The sequence below is a fragment of the Pongo abelii genome, chromosome 10, assembly GCF_028885655.2.
Source record: "Pongo abelii isolate AG06213 chromosome 10, NHGRI_mPonAbe1-v2.0_pri, whole genome shotgun sequence".
NCBI lineage: Eukaryota > Metazoa > Chordata > Mammalia > Primates > Hominidae > Pongo > Pongo abelii.
The window spans coordinates 53474909-53502184 of NC_071995.2; the positions used below are offsets into that span (position 1 = coordinate 53474909).

Genomic DNA, 27276 nt, shown 5'->3' on the forward strand with positions numbered 1-27276 from the left:
AGAAATATTTTCCTCAAAGAAACAAGGAAAAAAATAAATGACCAGAACAAGAAATTTATTGGAGAGATTAAAACAATTAAAAAATTAAACAGAAATCTGGAGCTAAAAATATAATAAAATAAAAATAGATTGTATAAACAGTGGAATTGATCAAGCAGGAAAAAATCTGTAAACTTGAAGACAGTTTATATGTAAGTATAAAGTAAGAGGAGAAAAAAAGAAAAAGGAATAAGAAAATATTACAGGATTTATGGGAATGCATCAAAACAGCAAGTGCTTTCAGTTACTAGAGTTAAAGGAAGCAAAAAGAAAGATAAAGAAGTAGAAAAATTGCATAAAGAAATAATAGCAAAAACAATTCCAAACCTGGAGAAAGATATCAATAACCAAGTACAGGACTGTCAAAGGAAAATGTAAACACCACCTACCAAAACTTATGGGTTATGGCAAAAGCAGTTCTAAAACTAAACATTAGAGGAGTAAATGCCTACATCAAAAAAAGATAAACAACCTAACATTATACTTCAAGGAACTAGACAAACAAGAACAAACTAAACCCAAAATTAGTAGAGGAAGAAAATAATAAAGATTAGAGGAAAAATAAACAAAATCAAGACTAGAAAAATGAGAAAAATATCAGTGAATGAAGTTAGTTTTTTGAAAAGATTAAGAAAATCAACAAATCATTAACTAGAATAAGAAAAAAGAGGAGACTCAAATAAATTAAATCAGAAATGAAAAAGGAAATATTCAATACCACAAACATAATCATAAGAGACTATTTGGGACAAACATACATCAAAAAATTAGATAACCTAGAAGAAATAAATAAATTCCTTGAAACATACAACATACCAAGATTGATTTATAAATAAATAGAAAATCTAAACAGAAGAATAATCAGTAAAGCAATTGAATGAGTAACAAAAAGTCTCCCATTAAAGAAAAGCTCAGGACCTGATAGCTTCAGTGCTGATTTCTACCAAACATTTAAAGAATAATTAATACCTGTTCCTTCCAAGATGGTTGAATAGGATCAGCTCTAGTCTACAGTTCTCAGTGAGACTGACACAGAATACAGGTGATTTCTGCATTTCCAACTGTGGTACTTGGTTCATCTCATTGGGACTGGTTGGACAGTGGGCACAGCCCACAGAGGGCAAGCCAAAGTAGAGCGGGATGTTGCCTCACCTGGGAAGCACAAGGGGTCAGGGTATTTCCCTTTCCTAGCCTAGGGAAGCCTTGAGTGACTGTCCCTGAAGGAACAGTACACTCCTGCCCAAATACTGCACTTTTTCCTTGGTCTTCACAACAGGCAGACCAGAAGATTCCCTCCCCTGCCTGGCTCAGCAGGACCCACACACATAAAGTGTTGCTTGCTGCAAGCACAGCAGTCTGAGATCCACCTGGGACACTGGAGCTTGGCAGGGGGAGGGGCATCTGCCATTGCTGAGGCTTGAGTAGGCAGCTCTATGTTCACTGTGTAAACAAAGCTGCACAAAAGCTTGAACTGGGTGGAGCCAACCGCAGATCAGCAAGGCCTCTCTAGATCCCACATCTGGGGGCAGGACATAGCTGAACAAAAGACAGCAGACAGCTTCTGCAGACTTAAATGTCCTGGCCTGACAGCTCTGAAGAGCAGTGGTTCCCCCAGCATCGTGTTCAAACTCTGATAATGGACAAACTGCCTCCACAAGAGGGTCCCTGACCACCGTGTAGCCTGACTGGGAGACACCTCCCAGTAGGGGCTGACAGAAACCTCATACAGGCAGGTGCCCCTCTGGGATGAAGCTTCCAGAGGAAGGATCAGGTGGCAATATTTGCTGTTCTGCAGCCTCCACAGGAAAACAGGGTCTGGAAGCAAACAGGGTCTGGGGTGGACCTTCAGCAAACTCCAACAGACCTGCAGCTGAGGGACCTGACTGTCAGAAGGCAAAATAACAAACAGAAAGGAATAGCATCAACATCCACAAAAGAGACATTCACACCAAAACTTCAACCATAGGCCACCAACATCAAAGATGAACAGTAGATAAAACCACAAATAAGGGGAGAAAACAAAGGAGAAAGGCTGAAAATTTAAAAAGGCAGAATGTCTCTTCTCCTTGAAAGAAACACAACTCCTTGCCAGCAAGGGAACAAAACCGGACAGAGAAGGAATTTGATGAGTTGACATAAGTAGGCTTCAGAAGGTCGGTAATAACAAACTTTTCTGAGCTAAAGGAGCATGTTCTAACCCATTGCAAAGAAGCTAGGAACCTTGAAAAAAGGTTAGACAATGGCTAACTAGAATAACCAGGGTAGAGAAGAGCTTAAGTCACCTGATGAAGCTGAAAACCACAGTACAGGAACTTTGTGAAGCATACACAAGCTTCAATAGCAGATTCGATCAAGTGGAAGAAAGGATATCCATGATTGAAGATCAAATTAATGATATAAAGCTAGAAGACAAGACTAGAGAAAAAAGAGTGAAAAGAAATGAACAAAGCCTTCAAGAAATATGGGACTATGTGAAAAGACCAAATCTACGTTTGATTGGTGTACCTGAAAGTGATGGGGAGAATGGAACCAGGTTAGAAAGCACTCTTCAGGATATTATCCAGGAGAACTTCCCCAACTTTGCAAGACAGGCCAACATTCAAATTCAGGAAATGCAGAGAATACCAGAAAGATACTCCTCAAGAAGAGCAAACCGAAGACACATAATTGTCAGATTCACCAAAGTTGAAATGAAGGAAAAAATGTTAAGAGAAAGGTATGGTTACCCACAAAGGGAAGCCCATCAGACTAACAGTGGATCTCTCAGCAGAAACCCTACAAGCCAGAAGAACACCAATGCTCATGGATAGGAAAAATCAATATCATGAAAGTGGCCATACTGCCCAAGATAATTTATAGATTCAATGCCATCCCCATCATGCTACCACTGACTTTCTTCCCAGGATTGAAAAAACTACTTTAAAGTTCATATGGAACCAAAAAAGAGCACGCATAGCCAAGACAATCCTAAGCAAAAAGAACAAAACTGGAGGCATCACGCTACCTGACTTCAAACTATACTACAAGTCTACAGTAACCAAAACAGCATGGTACTGGTACCAAAACAGAGATATAGACCAATGGAACAGAACAGAGGCCTCAGAAATAACACCATACCACTATAACCATCTGATCTTTGACAAACCTGACAAAAACAAGAAATAGGGAAACGATTCCCTATTTAATAAATGGTGCTGGGAAAACTGGCTAGCCATATGTAGAAAGCTGAAACTAGATCCCTTCCTTACACCTTATACAAAAATTAATTCAAGATGGATTAAAGACTTAAATGTGGCTGGGTGCAGTGGCTCATGCCTGTAATCCCAGCACTTTGGGAGGCCAAGGCGGGTGGATCACAAGGTCAAGAGATTGAGACCATCCTAGATAACACAGTGAAACCCTGTCTGTACTAAAAATACAAAAAATTAGCCAGGCGTGGTGGTGGGCACCTGTAGTTCCAGCTACTCGGGAGGCTGAGGCAGAAGAATCCCTTGAACCCAGGAGGCAGAGCTTGCAGTGAGCTGAGATTGCACCACTGCCCTCCAGCCTGGGCAACAGAACAAGACTCTGTCTCAAAAAAAAAAAAAAGACTTAAATGTTAGACCTAAAACCATAAAAATTCTAGAAGAAAACCTAGGTAATACTATTCTGGACATGGGCATGGGTAAAGACTTCAGGATTAAAACACTAAAAGCAATGGCAACAAAACCCAAAATAGACAAATGGGATCTAATTAAACTAAAGAGTTTCTGCATGGCAAAAGAAACTACCATCAGAGTGAACAGGCAACATACAGAATGGGAGAAAATTTTTGCAATCTACCCATCTGACAAAGGGTTAGTACCAGAATCTACCAAGAACTTAAACAAATTTACAGGAAAAAAACAAACAACCCCATCAAAAGTGGGCAAAGGATATGAACAGACACTTCTCAAAAGAAGACATTAATGCAGCCAACAGACACATGAAAAAATGCTCATCATCACTGGTCTTCAGAGAAATGCAAATCAAAACCACAATGAGATACCATCTCACACCAGTTAGAATGGCAATCATTAAAATGTCAGGAAACAACAGACGCTGGAGAGGATGTGGAGAAATAGGAATGCTTTTACACTGTCAGTGGGAATGTGAATTAGTTCAACCATTGTGGAAGACAGTGTGGCAATTCCTCAGGGATCTAGAACTAGAAATACCATTTGACCCAGCGATCCCATTACTGGGTATATATCCAAAGGATTATAAATCATGCTACTATAAAGACCATGCACACATATGTTTATTGTGGCACTATTCACAATAGCAAAGACTTGGAACCAACACAAATGTCCAACAATGATAGACTGGATTAAGAAAATGTGGCACATATACACTATGGAATACTATGTAACCATAAAAAAGGATGAGGTCATGTCCTTTGCAGGGACATGGATGAAGGTGAAAACCATTATTCTCAGCAAACTGTCACAAGGACAGAAAACCAAACACCTCATATTCTCACTCATAGGTGGGAACTGAACAATGAGAACACTTGGACAGAGGGCAGGGAACATCACACACCAGGGCCTGTCAGGGAGTGGAGGGCTAGGGGAGGGATAGCATTAGGAGAAATACCTAATGTAAATGATGAGTTGATGGGTGCAGCAAACCGACATGGCACATGTATACCTATGTAACAAACCTGCACATTGTGCACATGTACCCTAGAACTTAAAGTATAATAAGAAATAAAAAAAGAAAATGTGGCACATATACACCATGGAACACTATGCAGCCATAAAATGGATGAAGCTGGAAACCATCATTCTCAGCAAAATATCACAAGGACAGAAAACCAAACACTGCATGTTCTCACTCATAAGTGGGAGTTGAAAAATGAGAACACATGGACACAGGGAGGGGAACATCACACACTGGGGCCTGTTGAGAGGTGGGGTGCTGGAGGAGCGATAGTGTTAGGAGAAATACCTAATGTAAATGATGAGTTAATGGGTGCAGGAAACCAACATGCCACATGTATACCTATGTGCAACATGCCACATGTATACATTGTGCACATGTACCCTAGAATTTAAAGTATAATAATAAAAATAAATAAATAAGAATAATTAATACCTTTCTTTCTCAAGCCCTTCCAAAAAATTTTAAAAAAGGAAATTCTTCCAAACTTATTTTAGGTTGTCACCATTACCTTGATACCAAACACAATAAGAACATAAAAAAAGAAAATTACATGAAAATATCATTGATGAACATAGATGAAAAAAATCCTCAACAAAATACTAGCAAAACAAATCCAACCAGCTATTAAAAAGGTCATTCATCATTACCAAGTGGGATTCATCCCAGGGATGCAAGGATGGTTCAACATGTGCAAACCAATAAATCTGATATACTATATTAGGAGAATGAAGTATAAAAACCACATGATCACCTGAATAGATGCAGAAAAAGCATTTGATAGAATTCAACATCACTTTATGATAAAAGCCCTAAACAAATTCAGTATAGAAGGAACATACCTCAACACAATAAAGGTCATATGTGACAGACCCACAGCTAACATTGTAAGTAGAAAAATGTTGAGAGCTTTTCATTTTTCCCCACTGAGCATAATGTTAGCTGTGGGCTTGTCATATATAGCCTTTATTTTGTTGAGGTGCTTTTCTCCTATACCTAGTTTGTTAAGAGGTTTTTATCATGAATGAATATTGAAAAAACCCGTAAAATTTATATGAACCACAAAAGACCCCAAACAGCCAAAGCAATCTTGAATGAAAAGAACAAAGCAGGAAGCATCACACCACCTGACTTCAAAATATACTACAAAGCTATGATAACCAAAATCCACATGGTACAGGCATGAAAACATACACATAAACCAATGGAACAGAATACATAGCCCAGAAATAAACCTATGCATTTACAGCCAACTTATTGTCAACAAAAGTGCCAAGAACACACAATAAAGAAAGGACAGTCTTTTCAATAAATAGTGTTGGAAAAACTGGATATTCACAAACAGAAGAATGAAAGTATACCCTTATCTAACAGCATATACAAAAATCAATTCATAATAAAGACTTAAATGTAAGACCAAAACTATGAAACTACTAGAAGAAAACAAAGAGGGAAAGCTCCACAAAATTGGTCAGGGCAATGATTTCTTGGATATGACAACAAAAGCATAGACAACAAAAGCAAAAATACACAAATGGGATTATATCAAACTAAAAAGCTTCTGCACAGCTAAGGAAACAATCAACAGAGTGAAGAGACAACCTACAGAATAGGATAAAATATTTGCAAACTATACATATGATAAGAGGTTAACATGCAAAATATATAAGTAACAGTATATAAACAACCTAATAGCAAGAAAACAAATAATCTGATTTTAAAATAGGCAAAAGCCTTCAATAGACATTTCTCAAAAGAGATATACAAATGGCCAACAAACATATGAAAAAATGTTCAACATCACTAATCATCAAGAAAATACAAATTAAAATCACAATATCACCTCACTTCTGCTAGAATGGCTATTATCAAAAAGATAGATAAAGGTAAGGTGCAGTGGCTCACGCCTGTAATCCCAGCACTTTGGGAGGCCAGAGTGGTCAGATCACGAGGTCAGGAGTTTGAGACCAGCCTGGCCAAAAAAGTGAAACCCTGTCTCTACTAAAAATACAAAAAATTAGCTGGGCATGGTAATAGGTGACTGTAATCCCAGCTACTCAGGAGGCTGAGGCAGGAGAATCACTTGAACCCAGGAGGGAGAGGTTGGAGTGAGCCAAGATTGCACCATTGCACTCCAGCTTGGGCAACAGTGTAAGACTCCATCTCAAACAAACAAAAAAAGATAGATAAATAAAAATTGTTGGCAATGATGTGGATAAAAGGAATCCTTTGGACTGGGCTCATGCCTGTAATCCCAGGACTTTGGAAGACTGAGGTGGGAGGGTCACCTGAGGTCAGGAGTTTGAGATCAGCCTGGCCAACATGCTGAAACCCCATCTCTACTAAAAATACAAAAATTAGCTGGACATGGTAGCATGCACCTGTGACCCCAGCTACTCTGGAGTCTGAGGGAGGAGAATTGCTTCAACCCGGAAGGTGGAAGTTGCAGCAAACTGAGATCACACCGCTGCACTCCAGCATGGGTGACAGAGTGAGACTCCATTAAAAAAAGGAATCCCTTGCACATTGTTGGTGGGAATGTAAATTAGTACAGCCATTATGGAAAACAGTATGGAGGCACCTCAAAAAATTGAAAATGCAACTACCATATAATCCAGAAAACCCACTAATGGGTATATATTCAGAGGAAAGGAAATTAGTATGCTAAAGAGATATCCCTAGTCCCTCGCAGCACTATTTACAATAGCCAAGAGATAGAATCAACCTAAGCATTCATCAACAGATTAATGGATGGAGTGCAGTGGCCCAGTCTTCACTCGCTGTAACTTCTGCCTCCTGGGTTGAAGTGATTCTCATGTCTCAGCCTCCTGAGTAGCTGGGATTATACAACTGGCTAACTTTTTTTTTTTTTTTTTTTGTATTTTCAGTAGAGATGGAGTTTTGCTGTGTTGGCCAGGCTGGTCCTGAACTCCTCGCCTCAAATGATCCACACATCTTGGCCTCCCAAAGTGCTGGGATTACAGATGCCCAGCTGAGTTGTGGCCTGGCTGCTTCTAACAATCTTTGCTCATATATGTGAGCAAATAAATGATATGAAATTGGAACTTACATCTAAAGAGGAAGGAGAGAGTAAAGATTTGAAAAAATTACAGCCCGGTTATGTGATAGAAAAAGAAAGCCTATTTTCAAGGAAGGAATTCAAGTGGGGCTACAAAAATTTGCAAACCTAAAAGGAATGCAAGTGCTGATAGTCAAGACAACAGGGAAAAGGCCTCATAGGTGTTTCAGAGACCTTTGAGGCAGCTACTGCCCTGCCCATCCTTGGGACACTGCTACCTGCATCCCAGCCACTGTAGCTCCAGCCATGGCTCAAAGGGGCCCAGGTACTTGGCCTGTTGCTTCAGAGGGTGCAAGACATAAGCCTTGGTGGCTTCCATATGGTGTTAAGCTCACAGGTCACAGAACACAAAAGTTGACACTTGGAAAGCTCCATCTAGATTTCAGAGGATATATGGAAAAGCCTGGATGTCCCAGCAGAAGCCTGCTGCAAGGGTACAGCCCTCATGGAGAACCTCTACTAAGGCAGTAGAGGGAAAATGTGGGATTGTAGCCCCCACACAGAGTTCCCAGTGGGGCACTGGATCTATGAGAAGGCAGCCACCATCCTCCAGATCCCAGAATGGTAGAGCCACCAACAACTTGCACCATGCACCTGAAAAACCCACAAGCACCCAACCCCAGCCCATGAGATCAGACATAGAGGGAGGTTGACCCCTATAAAGCCACAGGGGTGGAACTGCCCAAGGCCTTGGCGGCCCACCCCTTGCATCAGTGTTTCCTGGATGTGTGACATGGAGTCAAAGGAAATTATTTTGGAGCTTTATAATTTAATGACTGCCTTTCTGAGTTTCAGACTTTCATTGGAGCCTGTAACCCCTTTCTTTTGGCTGATTTCTCCCTTTTGGAATAGAAGTATTTACCCAATGCCCATATATCAGTTCTATCTTGGAAGTGACTAACTCATTTTTTATTTTACAGGCTTATAAGTGGAAGGGACTAGCCTTGTCTCAGATGAGACTTTGGCCTGTGGACTTTAGAGTTAATGCTGAAATGAGTTAAAACTTTGGGGGACTCTTGGGAAAGCATGATTATATTTTAAAATGTGAGAAGACATGAGATTTGAGCAGGGCCAGAGGAAGAATAATACGGTTTGGATATGTGCCCCCACTTAAATCTCATGTTGAAATGTAATCCCCAATGCTGGAGTAGGGCCCTTGTGGGAGATGATTGGATTATGGGGGTGGTTTCTCATGGTTTTACAACACTACCCCTCAGTGCTGTCATCACAATAATAAGTTCTTGCAAATGTGATTATTTTAAAGTGTATATCACCTCCCATCCCTCTCTCTCTTGCTCCTGCTCTGGCTATGTAAGACATGCCTGCTTCTTCTTCACCTTCCATCATGAATGTAAGTTCCCTGAGGTCTCTCCAGAAGCAGAAGCCAGTGTGCTTCTGGTAGAGCCTGCAGACCTGTAAACCAATTAATCCTCTTTTCTTTATAAATTACCCAGTCTCAGGTATTTCTTTGTAGCTTGAGAACACACTAATGCAGGAATATAAATTATTCTTCCATAAAGACACATGAATGTGTATGTTTGTATTTGTCCATTGTCATGCTGCTGATAAAGACATACCTGAGACTGGGCAATTTACAAAAGAAAGAGGTTTAATGGACTCACAGTTCCACATGGCTGGGGAGACCTCACAATCATGGCAGGAGGTGAAAGGCATGTCTCAAATGGCCACAGACAACAGAAAAGAATGAAAGCCAAGTGAAAGGGGTTTCCCCTTATAAAATCATTAGATCCTATGAGACTCATTCACTACAAGAACAGTATGGGAGAAACCACTCCTATGATTCAATTATCTCCCACTGGGTTTCTCACACAAAATGAGAGAATTATGGGAGCAACAATTCAAGGTGAGATTTTGGTGGGGACACACCCAAACCACATCATTCTGCCCCTGGCCCCTCCCAAATCTCATGTCCTCACATTTCAAAACCAATCATGCCTTCCCAACAGTCTCCTAAAGTCTTAACTCATTTCAGCATTAACTCAAAAGCCCAACAGTCCAAAGTCTCATCCAAGATAAGGCAAGTCCCTTCTGCCTATAAGCCAGTAAAATCAAAAGTAAGTTAGTTTCTTCCTAGATACAATGAGGATACAGGCATTGGGGAAATACACTCATTCCAAATGGGAAAAATTGGCCAGAAGAACGGAGCTACAGACCCCATGTAAGTTTGAAACCCAGAGGAGCCGTCAAATCTTAAAGCTCCAAAATGATCTCCTTTGACTCCATGTCTCACATCAAGGTCATGCTGATGCAAAATGTGGGTTCCCATGGTCTTGGAAAGCTCTGCCCCTGTGGCTTTGCAGGATACAGCCTCCCTCCCAGCTGCTTTAGCAGTCTGGCATTGAGTGTCTGTGGCTTTTCCAGGTGAACGGTGCAAGCTGTTGGTGGATCTGCCATTCTGGGGTCTGGAGGACAGTGGCCCTCTTCCCATAGCTCCACTAGGCAGTGCCCCAGTAGGGACTCTGAGTGGGGGCTCCAGCCCACATTTCCCTTCTGCCTTGCCCTACCAGAGGTTCTCCATGAGGGCCCCACCCCTACAGCAAACTTCTGCCTGGGCATTCAGGCATTTCCATACATCCTCTGAAATCTAAGTAGAGGTTCCCAAACCCCAATTCTTGACTTCTGTGCTCCCGCAGGCTCAATATCAAGTGGAAGCTGCCAAGGCTTGGGGCTTGCACCTTCTTAAGCCATGGCCTGAGCTTTACATTGGCCCCTTTCAGCCATGGCTAGAGCAGCCAGGATGCAGGGCACCAAGTCCCTGGGCTGCACACAGCACAGGAACCCTGGGCCTGGCCCATGAAACCATTTTTTCCTCCTAGGCCTTCTGGCCTGTGATGGGAGGGACTGCCGTGAAGACTTCTGACATGCTCTGGAGATATTTTCCCCATAGTTTTGGGGATTAACATTTGGCTCCTTGTTACTTCTGCAAATTTCTGCAGCCAGCTTGAATTTTTCCTCCTAAAATGGGATTTTTGTTTCTATCACATCATCAGGCTGCAAATTTTCCAAACTTTTATGCTCTACTCTCTTACAAAACTGAATGCCTTTAACAGCACCCAAGTCACCTCTTGAATGCTTTGCTGCTTAGAAATTTCTTCTGCCAGATACCCTAAATCATCTATCTCAAGTTCAAAGTTCCACAAATCTCTAGGGCAGGGGGATAATGCTGCCTGTCTCTTTGCTAAAACATAACAAGAGTTACCTTTGCTCCATTTCCCAACCAGTTCTTCATTTCCATCTGAGAGCACCTCAGCCTGGACTTTATTGCCCATATTGCTATCAGCATTTTGGGCTAAGCCATTCAACAAGTCTGTAGGAAGTTCCTGTCTTCTCAGCCCTCCAAATGTTCCAATTTCTGCCTGTTACCCAGTTCCAAAGTTGCTTCCACATTTTTGGGTATCTTTTCAGCAGCACCCCACTCCTGGTAGCAATTTACTGTATTAGTCCATGTTCACACTGCTGATAAAGACATACCCAAGACTGGGCAATTTACAAAAGAAAGAGGTTTAGTGGACTCACAGTTCCACATGGCTGGGGAGGAATGACAATCATGGCAGAAGGGAAAAGGCATATCTCACATGGTGGCAGACAAGAGAAGAGAATGATAGCCAAGTAAAAGGAGTTTCCCCTTATAAAACCATCAGATCTTGTGAGACTTATTTACTACCATGAGAAAAGTATGGGGGAAACCACCCCCTGATTCAATTATCTCCTATTGGGTCCCTCCCACAACATGAGGGAATTATGGGAGCTACAATTCAAGATGAGATTTGGTAGAGACACAGCAAAACCATACCTATGTTCATTGCAGTACTAGTCACAATAGCAAAGACATAGAATCAACCTACAAGTCCATCAATAGTAGACTGGATAAAGAAAATGTGGTACCTATTCACCATGGAATACTATGCAGACATAAAAAAAGAGCAAGATCATGTCCTCTGCAAGAACATGAATGGAGCTGGAAGCCATTATACACAAATTAATGCAGGAACAGAAAACCAAATACCACACACATGTTCTCACTTATAAGTGGGAGCTAAATGAAAACAAATGGACACAAAAAGGGGACCAACAGGCACTGGAGCCTATTTGAGGGAGGAGAGTAAGAGGAAGAAGAAGAAGCTCAGAAAAAAATAACCATTGGGTACTATGCTTAGTACCTGGGTGATGAAATAATCTGTACACCAAGCCTACATGACACAAGTCTACCTATATAACAAACCCACACATGTACCCCTGAACCTAATATAAAGGTTAAGAAAAGAAAGTGTGGCTTTTTAGGACCTCCAAATTTTTCCACCTAACCTGTTTGTCCATAGGCAACTCCAGCTATGACCACCCACCTGAGAAAGAAAAATATAATGACTTCATACTCTTCTTCTCTTTGGCTAATGCTCTCTGGATACCTCACCCACCACCACCAATGTGTCTCCAAACTAGTCTCCCTGGACCCTCTTCTCTCAGCTGTCTATTTAAAGTTTGTTCCCAAAGTTATTCACAAAGGACATTCATTAGCCTGTTCCAGATGAGGATCCCCCAGGCAACTTGTGTTTCTTCACTCATTGATCCCCAGTGCATGCTCTCAATAGAGCAGGTATAACCTGTGTCACTCTGGGTAAAGTTTAATCTGGGGTAGGACAGGGAGTTCATATTATGCCTTCTGAGATCATCAGTTTATTTCTCCTACAACAGAAAAATTCAAGACTACTCTGCTTCTCAAAGTCCTTGTTTTAGTGTCCTAGTTATTGACTATGCTTTAAAAAGAGGATTTCCAAAAACTCTGATTCAGCTCCTGTTTAATTAGTTGAATAACAGAGATCAGCAAGTCCCGACTGAGATGGTAAGAAACAGAAGCAGCAGACTACTTCTTACCAGGAGAAGTTTGGAAATTTGTGTATTTCTATGAAATGTAGCATAGAACTTGGTGGCAGAAAAAGTAAAACAAAAAATGCAATAAATCTTATACTATTTTGTAATTATGTTGCCTTCTAATTTTAATTTACCACCAAGAATATTTAGGATTAAAATCTCACAATAGTCATTTGGATAGTCAAGTCAGGAAGTATGCTACCTGTTTATAGCTTCATTTATTTTACTTCTCTGGAGTTGTAAAGCCTAAAACTGATGCAGATGTTAATATTCAACCACTCCCTGAAGACTCCAGGTTAGTAACCAGGAGGGAAGGGCATCTGCAGCTGATGCTCTCTGGCTACCATCCCCAGCACCACCAACCCATCTCCAAGCTAACCTCTCTGGACACTCTTCTCTCAGCTGTATATTTAAAGTTTGTTCCCTAAGTTATTTACAATAACTTTTCTTGATCCCTGATTTCAACTGTTGACTGCAACCTGATAGGAGGTTATAAAATCAATTTAGTGGGCTTCAACCAGCATTTTGAAAAGTTAAATAGAAAATATCAGATTTTATCACATGGGCCAGGTACAGTGCCTCACATCTGTAATCTCAGCACTTTGGGAGGCCAAAGTGAGAGGATTATTTGAGCCCAGGAGTTCAAAACCAGCCTGGGCAACATAGCAAGACTCCATCTTCACAAAAAATAAAAAATAATAATTAGCTAGGCATGATAGTGCATGCCTGTGGTCCCAGCTACTCTGGAGGCTGGAGTAGGAGGATCACTAGAGGCCAGGAGGTCAAGGCTGAAGTGAGTCATGATCATGCTAATGTGCTCCAGCCTGGGTGACAGAGTAAGACTGCAGCTCAAAATATATATATATATATATATATATATATATATATATATATATATAGTACCTTATGTAGCAAGGAATGCTCTATAAAACTTTTAAGTGAGATCTATATGTGTTTATTAAAACATATATAAGTTAGAATGAATTTTAATCAAGAATGCTTTAAAGCTGCTGCCTTATAAACACTTATAAAAACATAACTAGAAAGAAATCTTGAATAAATCTATAAGGGCACTCCCAGATAATGTGACTCTTTAACTGCATGGGCTCACAAATAAAGTAGAAACTTGAAATGCCCATTAAGTACCCAAATATGGAATCTCCCAGGAAATCCTGTATCATAGTTTTATATATTTTCCCCATAAAATTCACATGCCCACATACACAAAATGTTTTACACATAATTTAATGGATTCACAGACATAGTAAATCTAATCTAGGGATTAGTAGATCTCTGGTTTAAAAGTTCTTGCTTTAAATATTCTTAAGATCCTAACATTTCCTTGGAATGTAATAGAATCTCCCTATCCTTACAGGAAGCAAAATTCTAGATCTAAAGATTCTGAATGTGTTTGAGCAAATATTCTAATCTAATATTTAGTGACCCCCTAGAAAGTATGTAGGATGTTTCAAAGGACAGAATAGCATAACCCTAATACACAAATCTTTGACTCTAACAGACAGATGTAGGCTAAGAAGTTGGAGGGTCCACTGGAAAGAAGTGGGAAGATGATACCTTTTTTGCATCAAGGGGATTAAGGAAGCTGAACCCAAAGAAAAATGAGAAATTGCTATATTTATATGAAAAAAGGTAGGGAAGAGTAAGAAAAATGACAATTCTGAGAAGAGTTAAGCACACAAAAGAAGTAGGGCAATGAATGGGGTCAATGAGAAATAAAGTTAATGTTGGGGGAAAGAAATTCATAACTGTTCTGGAAGGAGGTAGCAGCTGGAGGCATTCTTTTATTAACTTATTTCACAGCGTTTTGAATATCATTTATGAGGCAGACTCTTGCCTCATGTGAGCACTAGGGAGAGTACAATGTGGAAACATAATGACAAGAACTTTCTCCTCAGGGCAAATGGGACTGGGAAGGATCCAACATCACTCAAATGGGCCACTGGTCTGGACTATGTCATCAGAGGAGAAGTTCATCATCCATTTCATTTTTTTCTTGTCAGACTTCATCTGTTCATTTCAGAGCACCTCTTCCTTTCTCATCTTTGATTACTACTCTCTTTTTCACTTTGAGACTCAAAATTTTTTCAACAATGAAAAATAAAACCATGTTAACTGAGTTTATCCTTCTGGGTCTAACAGATGTCCCTGAACTCCAGGTGGCAGTTTTCACCTTTCTTTTCCTTGCGTATTTACTCAGCATCCTTGGAAATCTGACTATCCTCATCCTCACCTTGCTGGACTCCCACCTTCAGACTCCCATGTATTTCTTTCTCCAGAACTTCTCCTTCTTGGAAATTTCCTTCACAAACATCTTCATTCCAAGGGTCCTGATTAGCATCACAACAGGGAACAAGAGTATCAGCTTTGCTGGCTGCTTCACTCAATATTTCTTTGCCATATTCCTTGGGGCCAGAGTTTTACCTTCTGGCTGCTATGTCCTATGACCGCTATGTGGCCATCTGCAAACCTCTGTATTACACCACCATCATGAACCGCAGAATCTGCATCCAGATGATTTTCTGCTCTTGGCTGGGTGGGCTAATGGCTATTATACCACCAATCACCCTGATGAGTCAGCAGGACTTTTGTGCATCCAACAGACTGAATCATTACTTCTGTGACTATGAGCCTCTTCTGGAACTCTCATGTTCAGAAACAAGCCTCATAGAGAAGGTTGTCATTCTTGTGGCATCTGTGACCCTGGTGGTCACTCTGGTGCTAGTGATTATCTCCTATGCATTCATTATCAAGACTATTCTGAAGCTCCCCTCTGCCCAGCAAAGGACAAAAGCCTTTTCCACATGTTCTTCCCACATGATTGTCATCTCCCTCTCTTATGGAAGCTGCATGTTTATGTACATTAATCCCTCTGCAAAAGAAGGGGATACATTCAACAAGGGAGTAGCTCTACTCATTACTTCAGTTGCTCCTTTGTTGAACCCCTTTATTTACACCCTAAGGAACCAACAGGTAAAACAAGCCTTCAAGGATATGGTCAAAAAGCTTCTAAATCTTTAAAGAATTTAATTATCTGTGGGACTAGGTATGAAAAAAAGAGAGAGGAAAAAAGAATTTAAGAATTTAAGACTTCATTCATGAGTCTCTACTATGTACTAAGCTCTCCGATAGTTACTAAGTACTCAATAAGAAGTTAAACTTCAGTTCAGTGGGAGAGACTTGGAAATAAATTGCAACCTGTTAAGTGTTAATAGTGAAATGAATATGGTTTTATTCTATTTAGTTACTCAATTGAATAACTCAACCTAAGTTAGAGAGAAAATGTTTTCAGAAGGGGTAAAGAAAGAAATTTTGGTAGAATAAATATTGTGAATAAGAGCAAAAAATTTCAATCCAAGGAGACTGAGTAAATGTTACCACTATTAGTTTCAATCAAAACAAAACAAAAAGCTATGGAGATGATAAATTTAGTTTTGAATTAAGTTACATTCTCATTTTAAGTAAGTTAAATGCCCATCTGAATTTGGAACCAGATCTATGAATTTCACAATCCTTAACATGTACATGGTAGTTGATGATGTGGGAATAGATGAGGTCATAAATAAAAGCATGTATAGAAAAGGCTTAAATATTAAATGCTAAGGTTCATTCCAAAATTTAAAAAGCAGAAGAAGCAGAAAGGTTAATAAGAAAGGCAATGAACCTATCAAATTTATGGGAAGAGATGTCTCAAGAAACATAGTTTGTTGTCAATGTGAAATGCTGCAGAGAGCGATTAATAGGAAGAATGAAAGTGTGAGAACTGACAATTGGATTGTTGTTGATCTTAGCCATTTTCAGCAAATGTGAAAGTTGGGTAGGAAGTTGGGTTGGGTAGAAAGAAATCAGATTGTTGTGGGTTATTAGTGAATGGGAGCTGACAAGTTAGAGAATGATAAAATGGAATTTTGAGAACAGAGAAATGAAAAGAATGAGCCCCAATTTATATTTCCCCATGGTATTCTGCACTTTTTCACTGATAATATCGTAACAATGGTTATAGATGTAAATCTATATTCACCTCTAGTCTGTAAGGCATAGGAGTGCAGGGGATAATAACTTCTTAATCACAGTTTCATCTGCAATGCCAAGCAATGGTAAGTGCTCAATAAATAGTTCTTACATGGATGAATGAATGACGGATGGATGGATGGATCGATGGATGGATGGATGGATGGATGGACGGATGGATAAATGAATGAGGGGTCTCAGACAGATTTTTTTTTAATAAAGGCTCATGAACATTAGAGGGTTTATATACTTGGAGAATATATAAGGGTTTATATACTTGGAGAATATATACTTGCTACATATGGACTTAGATCTGCCTGGAAATTCCACTCTGTTTTACATATGGGGAACTGAAGCTTCAATAGGTGAAATCACTTCTGCAAGGTCACACAGCTAAGTGCCTGCACTACAATCAGAAGCCAAATCTGTCTGGTGCTAGAGCCTGCCTGCTTAACTACTGAGCCATACAGCCATTCTAACTGATTTTACCATTTCCTCTCCCCAACAATTCTAATTATTTTAAGTGACCTTGATTTTTTACCTATCTTATTTTTCCAAGCTCTCAACAGCTTTGTTAGAAGCCTTTGGGACATGATTCTCTTTAGGAAGTTGCAAGTATACACAAGCCCATATTATTCCACCCTATGGCTCTTGACTTCTCTCAAAATCCTTCTCCTTTCCATATCCATATCTCTTGTGAAGAATGTGGACCTCCTATTTATTTTCTCCCTTTCAGAAGGAACATAAAGATCCCAAAGAGCATGAGAACTAACAAAACAGTATTTTGCTTCCATCTTCTCCTGCCAATAATAAGATTTCAAAGAGGATTAAGTAATGAACAAGGAGACTCACATAAGCTGCTAACCAGGCTCACTTCCTCCCTATTTATCTTCTTTCCGAGCTATAAGGAAATGGCCTTGGCTTCTAGACTTGAGGGTACAAATGGTGGTCTACTACATATAATAGTGTCCTGCCCATAATAGGTACTCAATAAATGTTCAATTAGTAAAATAACCAAAGTAGAAATGAAAAATTTCTTTATTACTTAAGGTTCAAGCAATTGTCATAGCTTTTCTTTTTTTTATTATACTTTAAGTTTTAGGATACATGTGTACAATGTGCAAGTTTGTTACATATGTATACATGTGCCATGGTGGTGGGCTGCACCCATTAACTCATCATTTAACATTAGGTATATCTCCTAATGCTATCCCTCCCCCCTGCCCCCACCCCACAACAGGACTCGGTGTGTGATGTTCTCCTTCCTGTGTCTTTGTGTTCTCATTGTTCAATTCCCACCTATGAGTGAGAACATGCGGTGTTTGGTTTTTTTGTCCTTGCAATAGTTTGCTGAGAATGATGGTTTCCAGTTTCATCCATGTCCCTACAAAGGACATGAACTCATCATTTTTTATGGCTGCATAGTATTCCATGGTGTATATGTGCCACATTTTCTTAATCCAGTCTATCATTGTTGGACATTTGGGTTGGTTCCAACTCTTTGCTATTGTGAATAGTGCCGCAATAAACATACGTGTGCATGTGTCTTTATAGCAGCATGATTTAGAATCCTTTGGGTATGTACCCAGTAACGGGATGGCTAGGTCATTTCTAGGTCTAGATCCCTGAGGAATCACCACACTGACTTCCACAATGGTTGAACTAGTTTACAGTCCCACCAACAGTGTAAAAGTGTTCCTATTTCTCCACATCCTCTCCAGCACCTGTTGTTTCCTGACTTTTTAATGATCACTATTCTAAATGGTGTGAGATGGTATCTCATTGTGGTTTTGATTTGCATTTCTCTGATGGCCAGTGATGATGAGCATTTTTTCATGTGTCTTTTGGCTGCATAAATGTCTTCTTTTGAGAAGTGTCTCTTCATATCCTTCGTCCACTTGTTGATGGGGTTGTTTGATTTTTTCTTGTAAATTTGTTTGAGTTCTTTGTAGATTCTGGATATTAGCCCTTTGTCAGATGAGTAGATTGCAAAAATTTTCTCCCATTCTTTAGGTTGCCTATTCACTCTGATGGTAGTTTCTTTTGCTGTGCAGAAGCTCTTTAGTTTAATTAGATCCCATTTGTCAATGTTGGCTTTTGTTGCCACTGCTTTTGGTGTTTTAGACATGAAGTCCTTGCCCATGCCTATGTCCTGAATGGTATTACCTAGGTTTTCTTCTAGGGTTTTTATGGTTTTAGGTCTAACATGTAAGTCTTTAATCCATCTTGAATTAATTTTGGTATAAGGTATAAGGAAGGGATCCAGTTTCAGCTTTCTACATATGGCTAGCCAGTTTTCCCAGCACCATTTATTTAATATGGAATCATTTCCCCATTTCTTGTTTTTGTCAGGTTTGTCAAAGATCAGATAGTTGTAGATATGTGGCATTATTTCTGAGGGCTCTGTTCTCTTCCATTGGTCTATACCTCTGTTTTGGTGCCAGTACCATGCTGTTTTGGTTACTGTAGCCTTTTAGTATAGTTTGAAATCAGGTAGCGTGATGCCTCCAGCTTTGTTCTTTTGGCTTAGAGACATAGGTTTGGTCTTATTTATTGTTTTCTGGTTGTTTTGTATATCCCTTGTTCCTTACTTCCTATCTTATTGTCTATTTTTGTGGTTGGGTAGTTTCTGTAGTAATAAGATTTGATTCCTTTGTTTATCCTTTCTCTATTGGCTCTACCAGTGAGTTTATAGTTTTGCATATTTTCATTATGGTGGTTATCATCTTTTCTCTTCCAGATGTATGACTCCCTTGAACATTTCTTGTAAGTCCAGTATGGTGACTATTAATTCCCTTCATTTTTGCTTGTTTGTCACATATTTTATTTCTCCTTCATTTCTGACGGATGGCTTTGCTGGGCATAATATTGTTGGCTAGTTGAAAGTTTCTTTCAGTACTTTGAATACATCATTCCATTCTCTCCTGGCCTGTAAGGCTTCTGATGAGAAATCTACTGTTAGTGTAATGGGGATTCCCTTACACATTACTTAATGTTTTTCCCTCGTGTTTTTAGAAATTTTTTATTTGTCTTTGGCTTCTGACAGTTTGGCTAAAATGTGTCTTGGAGAGGACATGTTTGGGTTGAATCTATTTGGGTTTCTTTCAGATTCCTGTATTTGGATGTCCAGCTCTCTCTCAAGAATTGGAAAATTTTGACCTATTATTTTATTAAATATGCTTTCTATACCATTTCCCTTATTTTCTCCTTCTAAAATGCCCAGAATATGAATATTTGTTTGCTTAATGCTGTCCTGTAAATCCTATAGGCTTTGTTCACTTCTCTCTTTTGTTTTTCAGTCTGCCTATGTTATTTCAAAAGACCTGTTTTCAACTTCAGAAATTATTTATTCTGCTTGGTCTAGTCTCTTAAACATTGAGAATCTTTATGGTCGAGGACCTCTTGCCACATTACTAAATTCAATGGTGGATGTCTAATAGGTATCTCAAACTCAAGCATTCTAAGTGCCTAATCTACACCACCTCTCCATCTCACCTGACCGTCTCTCCTTTCCTCCAGCCCCTGGCAAATTTGCTTTACCCACAGCCTTTCCCAGCTCAATCCCATGGTTTTAGTCTTGAACCATCCCACTAGTTTTGGTTTCTCTGAAGATCTCACCTGATTGGAAACAAGTGCCTATAAATGCATCACTCTGAGCAGCTATAGGTAAAGTTAGCCTCAAGCTGGGCAAAAATGTCTGTGTAAATACTAATGGGAAGGGACACTTGAGAATCAAATGACAAAATCAATTTGAGAACAAGATGACACAGAAGAATCAAGGCTAGCCCACTGTGCAGAAGGTACAAAGTTTTGTGAGGCATAAGACATATCTGTCTGTACACTAATTGAGGAACTGCTATTCTTTGGGCATGTGTTCCCTATTTCTTGTAAAGGATTAGACAGACTTTTATCCAGGTTCACTTGAACAGCCATATTAATTGGCTCAACAGCAACAGGATTTACAATTTTTTGAAAGAGGCAGTCTCTTCTTAAGAGAGCAGGCCTCTGAATCTAGGGCATGGATCAGGGTTCCTATTGACAAGGTGGTAGGTGCACAGACTCTGTGGCAGAAGCCTGATCAATACTCACACCACGGGCTCAGCCAGGAGTCAGTTGCAGGCTCAATGACAAGCATAGGAGAAAACTGCATCACATGTAATTTAACAAGAACCACTTTGGGCTGTGGTAAATGCAACTTCTGAGGCTATTTCAGAGGTGTTGTAAGAGTCTGCTTTCTGGCATTAGAGCTTCAAGATTCTTTTAAAAAAAAAAGCTACCATTTTTATTTCTGAAGCTTCTGGTTCTTGAGTGTCTGTCTAGGAGTTGGTTGGTTGCTTAGTGATTCAATGGTCTTATTGGACAACCTCTAGTTTTATAGACTGTTTTACATTTTCCTTTTCTAACTAGGTAGATCCCTGTGTTCTGCAGGGATCATGGCCAGTTTAGTAAACATGAGACTGTAATACCATTCCACTGGCATAGAGACAGACACACATGCACTCAAAGATCTTGCCACAGTCCGAGTGTCTTTTCAAGTCTCATTACTACATTTATGTTCTCAGCATGCATTTTCATAAAGTGCTGCTTTATGAGAGAAAATTGAGAAAATGGTCTGAGAGAGCCTCCAGGGCATCCGTCAACTGGACAACAGTAAAATTGCAGTACAGGTTTTCAAACAATTTCTTTTTCTTTTTTTTTAACTTTTATCTTAAGTTCAGAGATATAAGTGCAAGTCTGCAACTTAGGTAAACTTGTGTCATGGGAGTTTGTTGTACAGATTTCATCACCCAAGTATTAAGCCTGATGCCCATTAGTTATTGTTTCTGATCCTCTCCCTCCTCCCTCTCCACCCTCCAGTAGGCCCCAGTGTATGTTGTTCCTTTCTATGTGTCCATGTGTTCTCCTCATTTAGCTTCCACCTGTAAGTGAGAACATGCAGTATTTGGTTTTCTGTTCCTGAGTAAATTTGCTAAATATAATGGCCTCCAGCTCCATCCATGTCCCTGCAAAAGACATGATTTTTTTCTTTTTTTATGGCTGCATAGTATTCCATGGTGTATATGTACCACATTTTCTTTATCCAGCCTATCATTGATGGGCATTTAGGTTGATCCCATGTCTTTCCTATTGTGAATAGTGCTGCGATGAGCATACGCATGCATGTGTCTTTACAAGAGAATGATTTATATTGCTTTGGATATATACCCAGGAATGGGATTGCTGGGTTGAACAGCATTTCTGCCTTTAGGTCTTCCAGGAATCACCAAACCATTTATTATTGTTGGGTCTACTATTCCATCCTACAGGCAGTGGCTGTTGACCAGGCACATGCTGAGCGTGGGGCTGCTGGGCAGGATCTTGCACAGCCAAGCACTGTGTGCAGGTTGTTGGTCCACACTGCCTGGGACAGCTTGATCACCAACTGCTGGATCAGCTCCCAGGCTGATGGCATCAGGCTGCAGGCTGCTGTCCCTCAGCTGGGGTCCCAGAGGCCCCCACAGGCCTGAGGCAGCCTTGACTTCCCTTGTGGCTGCCAAGATGGCCAGGGGGTCAGCCACCAGCACTGTTGTCAAGGTTCCCATACAGCCTCAGAGGCTGATCATCTACACTACTCTCTGATCTGAACTATGATTATCTGTGAGTCAGTTAGTGAAAGATATTTCAACTATATCTGCTACGCTATGTTCCTTTAATTTAGAAAAAGGCAAATATGAAAAACATGGTAACCTCAATTCTGAGTAGAGTAAAGGCAAGAGTATAAAAATTTCTTTGTACGTTTCTCTAATTTATTTTACTTTATTTAACACATAAGGAGACAACATTTCTCTACTTTAAATGTCTCAAAAAAGAATCTTTACTTGGTGACCATTTTTGTCAAATGTGTGGCATTTGATGAAATCATATATACTTCCTCCAAAATATTATGATATAGACTCCTTTGTGACAAAGAAAACTCCATAGAACATAATATTCTTGGAAAATACTGTCTCCAGTTTGACATGCCATAGATACTAGGCATGTTAGGCCTGTGCCATAATTAAAGTATTCTCTGGGTGGAGCTGAAGAGTGAGGCAGCTATCTAATCCTAATAGCCATAATACTTTATTTCATGTTAAGTTCCCACACCAATGTTATGTTTGTCCTTTCCCAAAAATATAGAAAATCATAAAAATATCACTAGTAAAAATTCAGACTGTCATAACATTTAGTTCTTCCTGCAAATTCAGAAAATTATCACAATTTCAATAAAATTTCTAAGGACTTTAAAATAGGAAGAGTATCAACAATAGTTAAAATTCATGGAAATTCAATGTCTACACCAGTAATTCCTTGTTTTGCTTTATTTTCTAAAACTGTCAAGAATAATTACAAATAAATACCCAAAGGGAAGAGATTATATAGATTATAACTGGCTTATTAATGATTTAAATATTTATTGACTTGAACTGTGGGTGAACAATTCTTTGCATGAGAAAATGCAGAGAAATTCTAGAACTTTCACAGCTTTGCATAAAGTTATTTCTTCTTCATAGGAGCTTCCTGAATCTTTTTGGACCTTTTGGATGTGAAGTCTCTGATATCATAGATCTAATTACTCCCAGAATATATACATGCTCACAATGTAACATCATCATAAATTTGATGGGCTAAAACTGTGCCCACCTTGGTCATCCACCTCTAGACTGCCTAGTACCAGGTTCATACTGTGCACATTTAGTGCCTCTGACTGGTCTGATCCTATATATGAAAAGGGTCTCATTATTATATAACAGAAGCTTGTACATCAAAAGTTGATTCAGCACAAACTGTTACCCCTCCCCACTCATGCCCATATCACTCACTCTTTATTTCACACATATTCTCCCTCTCAAGGCCTTTGGCTTTGACAATTTTTCACAAACTAATGCTCCCCTGCAGTTCTTGCCTGATTCAATTAACTTCCTTTTATCAATAGCTGTCGTTTTTGTTTGTGTTAGCATCTCCCTTTCTTTGATAAATATTTCACCCTGCTCCAGTCTTGGATTTCTGATGGAACTGTCAATCCACTCATCTCTCCTTATTTGATGTCACTGATAAACATACAAACTGGCCTATTCAATTATGATACCACATTCCCCTAGCTAAGAGATTGAGTCAGAGTTAAGCATATATGAACCAAGATGGACCTTATGACCTTTTTGATTTAGACTTGAAAGAAAAGAGAGATGGTGCCATGCTTTCTGGATCATAGATTTCAAGGACTATATATTGGAGACCATCTACTGTCTTCCAAGTGAAAAAATCTGTCTCAAGAAAAACACCAACCTTAAAAGAAGAAAATGGGGAGAGAGTAACTATGTTTGAGTTCCTGTATTCTAGATCTAGTAACACCTGAAACCAGTTACTGCTGGACTTATACGTTATGTGAATTATAAATTTCTGTCTTCACCTAAGATAGTTTGGCTTGGGTTGCTGTCATGCAAAATCAAAAGATTCCTGAGTATTCCTCCCTGGATTTTAGTTCTGTGATTTTAAACTAAGCTCTACTCTTCACCACAATGCACAATTAATACCCAACAAAAATGAAACTTAGGACATTCCAACCCTATTATTGGCCAAAGTTCTAGATTCTCCCATGTTATTCTATATTTTTTCCTTACTTCTACTCCATTTCTGCATTTGACTGGATCCTGACATAGTGTCCAATGCTGCAGGATGCTTTATTTTTTCTGGGATATATCCATGATATAAGATTATCGGTATCACAGTCTCAGTTCAGGAAACAGTTTTTCACATCTTGATAAGCCACACACTTTGTCATTCAAGAAAAAGAGGTATAGATGTATGCCATTTTATGATTGCAGAATAATGATTTCTCTGCATTATCAGGGATTTAGAATTTTTTAAATGGAGGATTGGCTAACTACCCCAGGAGGACTGCGGTAGAAGAACATAGATATACCTCTCATAATGTGACTAGAGTTGAGAATACTTGTATTCCACATGAATATGAGTACTCACCATAAGTCTTCTTCAACAAACAGACATATACATACATCTATTAAAAACTTGGTAGACAAGCTGACTTTTTCTGTGGATGAGAACCAATCTTATTCTCCACCACTTTAATGCTTGTTCAATGAGCTCAAAAACAAAGTAAACATTAAAGCAGGGCTGTAGAATTATGCATGAGCCTTTCCTTATCAAGACTCACCTGGCTACTGTCATTGCTGTGTCCAATCTTCTAATAGCAGAAATCAAAGCCAAGCCTATTGCATGGCACCTGCTACTTCCATATGCAATTAGTTAGTTAATTGCTAATTAGTTAATTGCAAAGAGCCCCTTCTATTATAGTGGGGCAGCAATTGTCTTCACTGAAGCAGCCCTTCCTTTTGGATGTGGATTTCTTCTGCCAGCTCAGCATTGTCATTTGTGGGCAAACTGAATGACTTATTTACTATCATTTTATCCCACAACATTTCTTATGAACAAGAAAAAATATTATCATCATTAAATGTATACATATTTATTATATATCACCTTCTACCTTGATGACCCACAGTTTACCAACACAGAATCTATAACTAACTGCAAATTCCCGAAAGAGAGAAGATAATTTGTTCTGTTTGGCTCATGACTACACTTACTTCATTCTCCTCTGGCCAAGTTCATTCTCTTCTAGTTTTCTCAATATGTGGTATGGGCTGGAAGAGAAAATAAACAATGAGCTATCTTATGTACTATAAAGTTATATCTTTGTCTTCCTCCTGACTCAAGAATTACCCACAAACACATGTTCCCACAAAGCTGTAGACTAGATTGAATTAATCCCTTCTGTAAATTATACTATTCTTTTGTTACTCCCTCTTTGTTGCCTTTTCTCTAAACTCCTATTGTCCTAGTGTATATGTTATTGCTCTCCAGTAATCTCTCAGAACCGTGTTTCTCTTTCCTAAAGAAATCTGTATGCTATAATTCTCTATCACATTGGCATGCTCAAAAATCCATACTTGGCACACTCATCTATTAGGACTCTCTGTCTAAAGCCAAACTGGGATCAGAGGAGAGAGACTGTTCACAAGTTAATCACAGACATTATCTAGGATCAACCTCAAATACAAACATTCCTCTCACCAAACATAGCTGAGAATTAATCCTGTATATAGGGCTCTAGGTCAAAGCCAAACACTGATCCTTCCAAGACCATGTCCCTCTACTCCTTCCAATCTGAAATTCCTTTTGTCAGGGAGAGTCATATTTAGTAGCTATTAGGAGTCACATGACAATTATCATTTCCATGTAAACATTTAGAGATTGCAAGTGTGTAAACTTGGAAAAGTTTGAGCAGGAGTGCCAGGAACAAGTGGAAGAGCAGTTCTCAAGCCTTAGAAGAAATAGACGAAGAATGAGACCTCCTACCTCTCATCAGAGGACAGTTATCAGGGTACAAAAGACAAAGAGAAAAGGAGTTTCTGGGAGGAAATATTAAACCACACTCCATCTCTCAAATTTCTTGACCAATGTATGAGACCATCACAGCAACAGAAGGTAAATGCCCTATCTCCCTCTTTAGGAGTCATATGGTGTTATGAATATTAAGAAAACAAGTTATATTGTCTAACTTTATACGTAAATATAATAAAGGTATTTTACTTAACATTATGCCCAGGACACACTAGACTGCTCAAAAAAACGTATCATTGCAAAATGGCAGTGCTAAGTCCTTACCTAACAATAGTAACTTTGAATATAAATGAACCAAAGTCCCCAATTAAAAGACATAGAGGTCTGAATGAAATAAGAAAAACAGCATCCAACTATATGCAGCCTACAACAAACTCAGTTCATCCCTAAGGACACTATAGACTGAAAGTGAAGAGATGGAAAAAGATATTCCATTCAAATGGAAACCAGAGCAGCAGTAGCTATACTTATATCAGATAAAATATGCTCTAAGCCAACAACTGTAAAAAGAGACAAAGGAGGTCATTATACAATAATAAAGGGATCAATTCAGCAAACGAATATAACATAGATGCAAAAATCTTTAACAAAATACTAGCTGACTGAATCCAACAGCATATCAAAAAGATAATCCACCATGATCAAGAGGATTTCATACCAGGGATGCAGGGATGGTTTAACATACACAAGTCAATAAGTGTGACATAACACATAAACAGAATTAAAAACAAAAATCACATGATCATTTCAATAGATTCAGGAAAACCATTCAACAAAATCCAGCATCCCTTTATGATTAAAACTCTCAGCAAAATTGGCATACAAGGAAGATACCTCAATGTAATAAAAGCCATCTATGACAAACCCACAGCCAACATAATAGTGAATGGGAAAAGTTGAAAGCATTCCCTCTGAGAACGGGAGCAAGACAAGGATGCCCACTCTCACCATTCCTCTTCACCATAGTACTACAAGTCCTAGCCAGAGCAATCAGACAAGAAAAAGAAATAAAGGGCATCCAAATTGGTCAAGAGGAAGTCAAATTGTCACTGTTTGCTGACGATATAATTGTTTACCTCAAAATCCCTAAAGACTCCTCCAGAAAGCTCCTAGAA

At 39.2% G+C, this 27276-nt stretch overlaps 1 protein-coding gene and 1 pseudogene across 1 annotated transcript; one reads left to right on the forward strand and one right to left on the reverse strand.

The window, feature by feature from the left end:
- Nucleotides 1–14799: 14799 nt before the first annotated feature.
- On the forward strand, nt 14800–15727 carry LOC100435688 (olfactory receptor 2AP1). Its single transcript, XM_009247853.2, is given in 2 exon segments — nt 14800–15119; nt 15121–15727. Coding segments are annotated over 2 exon segments (927 nt in total).
- A 4561-nt stretch (nt 15728–20288) lies between these two features.
- Nucleotides 20289–22169, reverse strand: LOC129049382 (ATM interactor-like; annotated as a pseudogene).
- Between the last annotated feature and the right edge of the window lie 5107 nt (nt 22170–27276).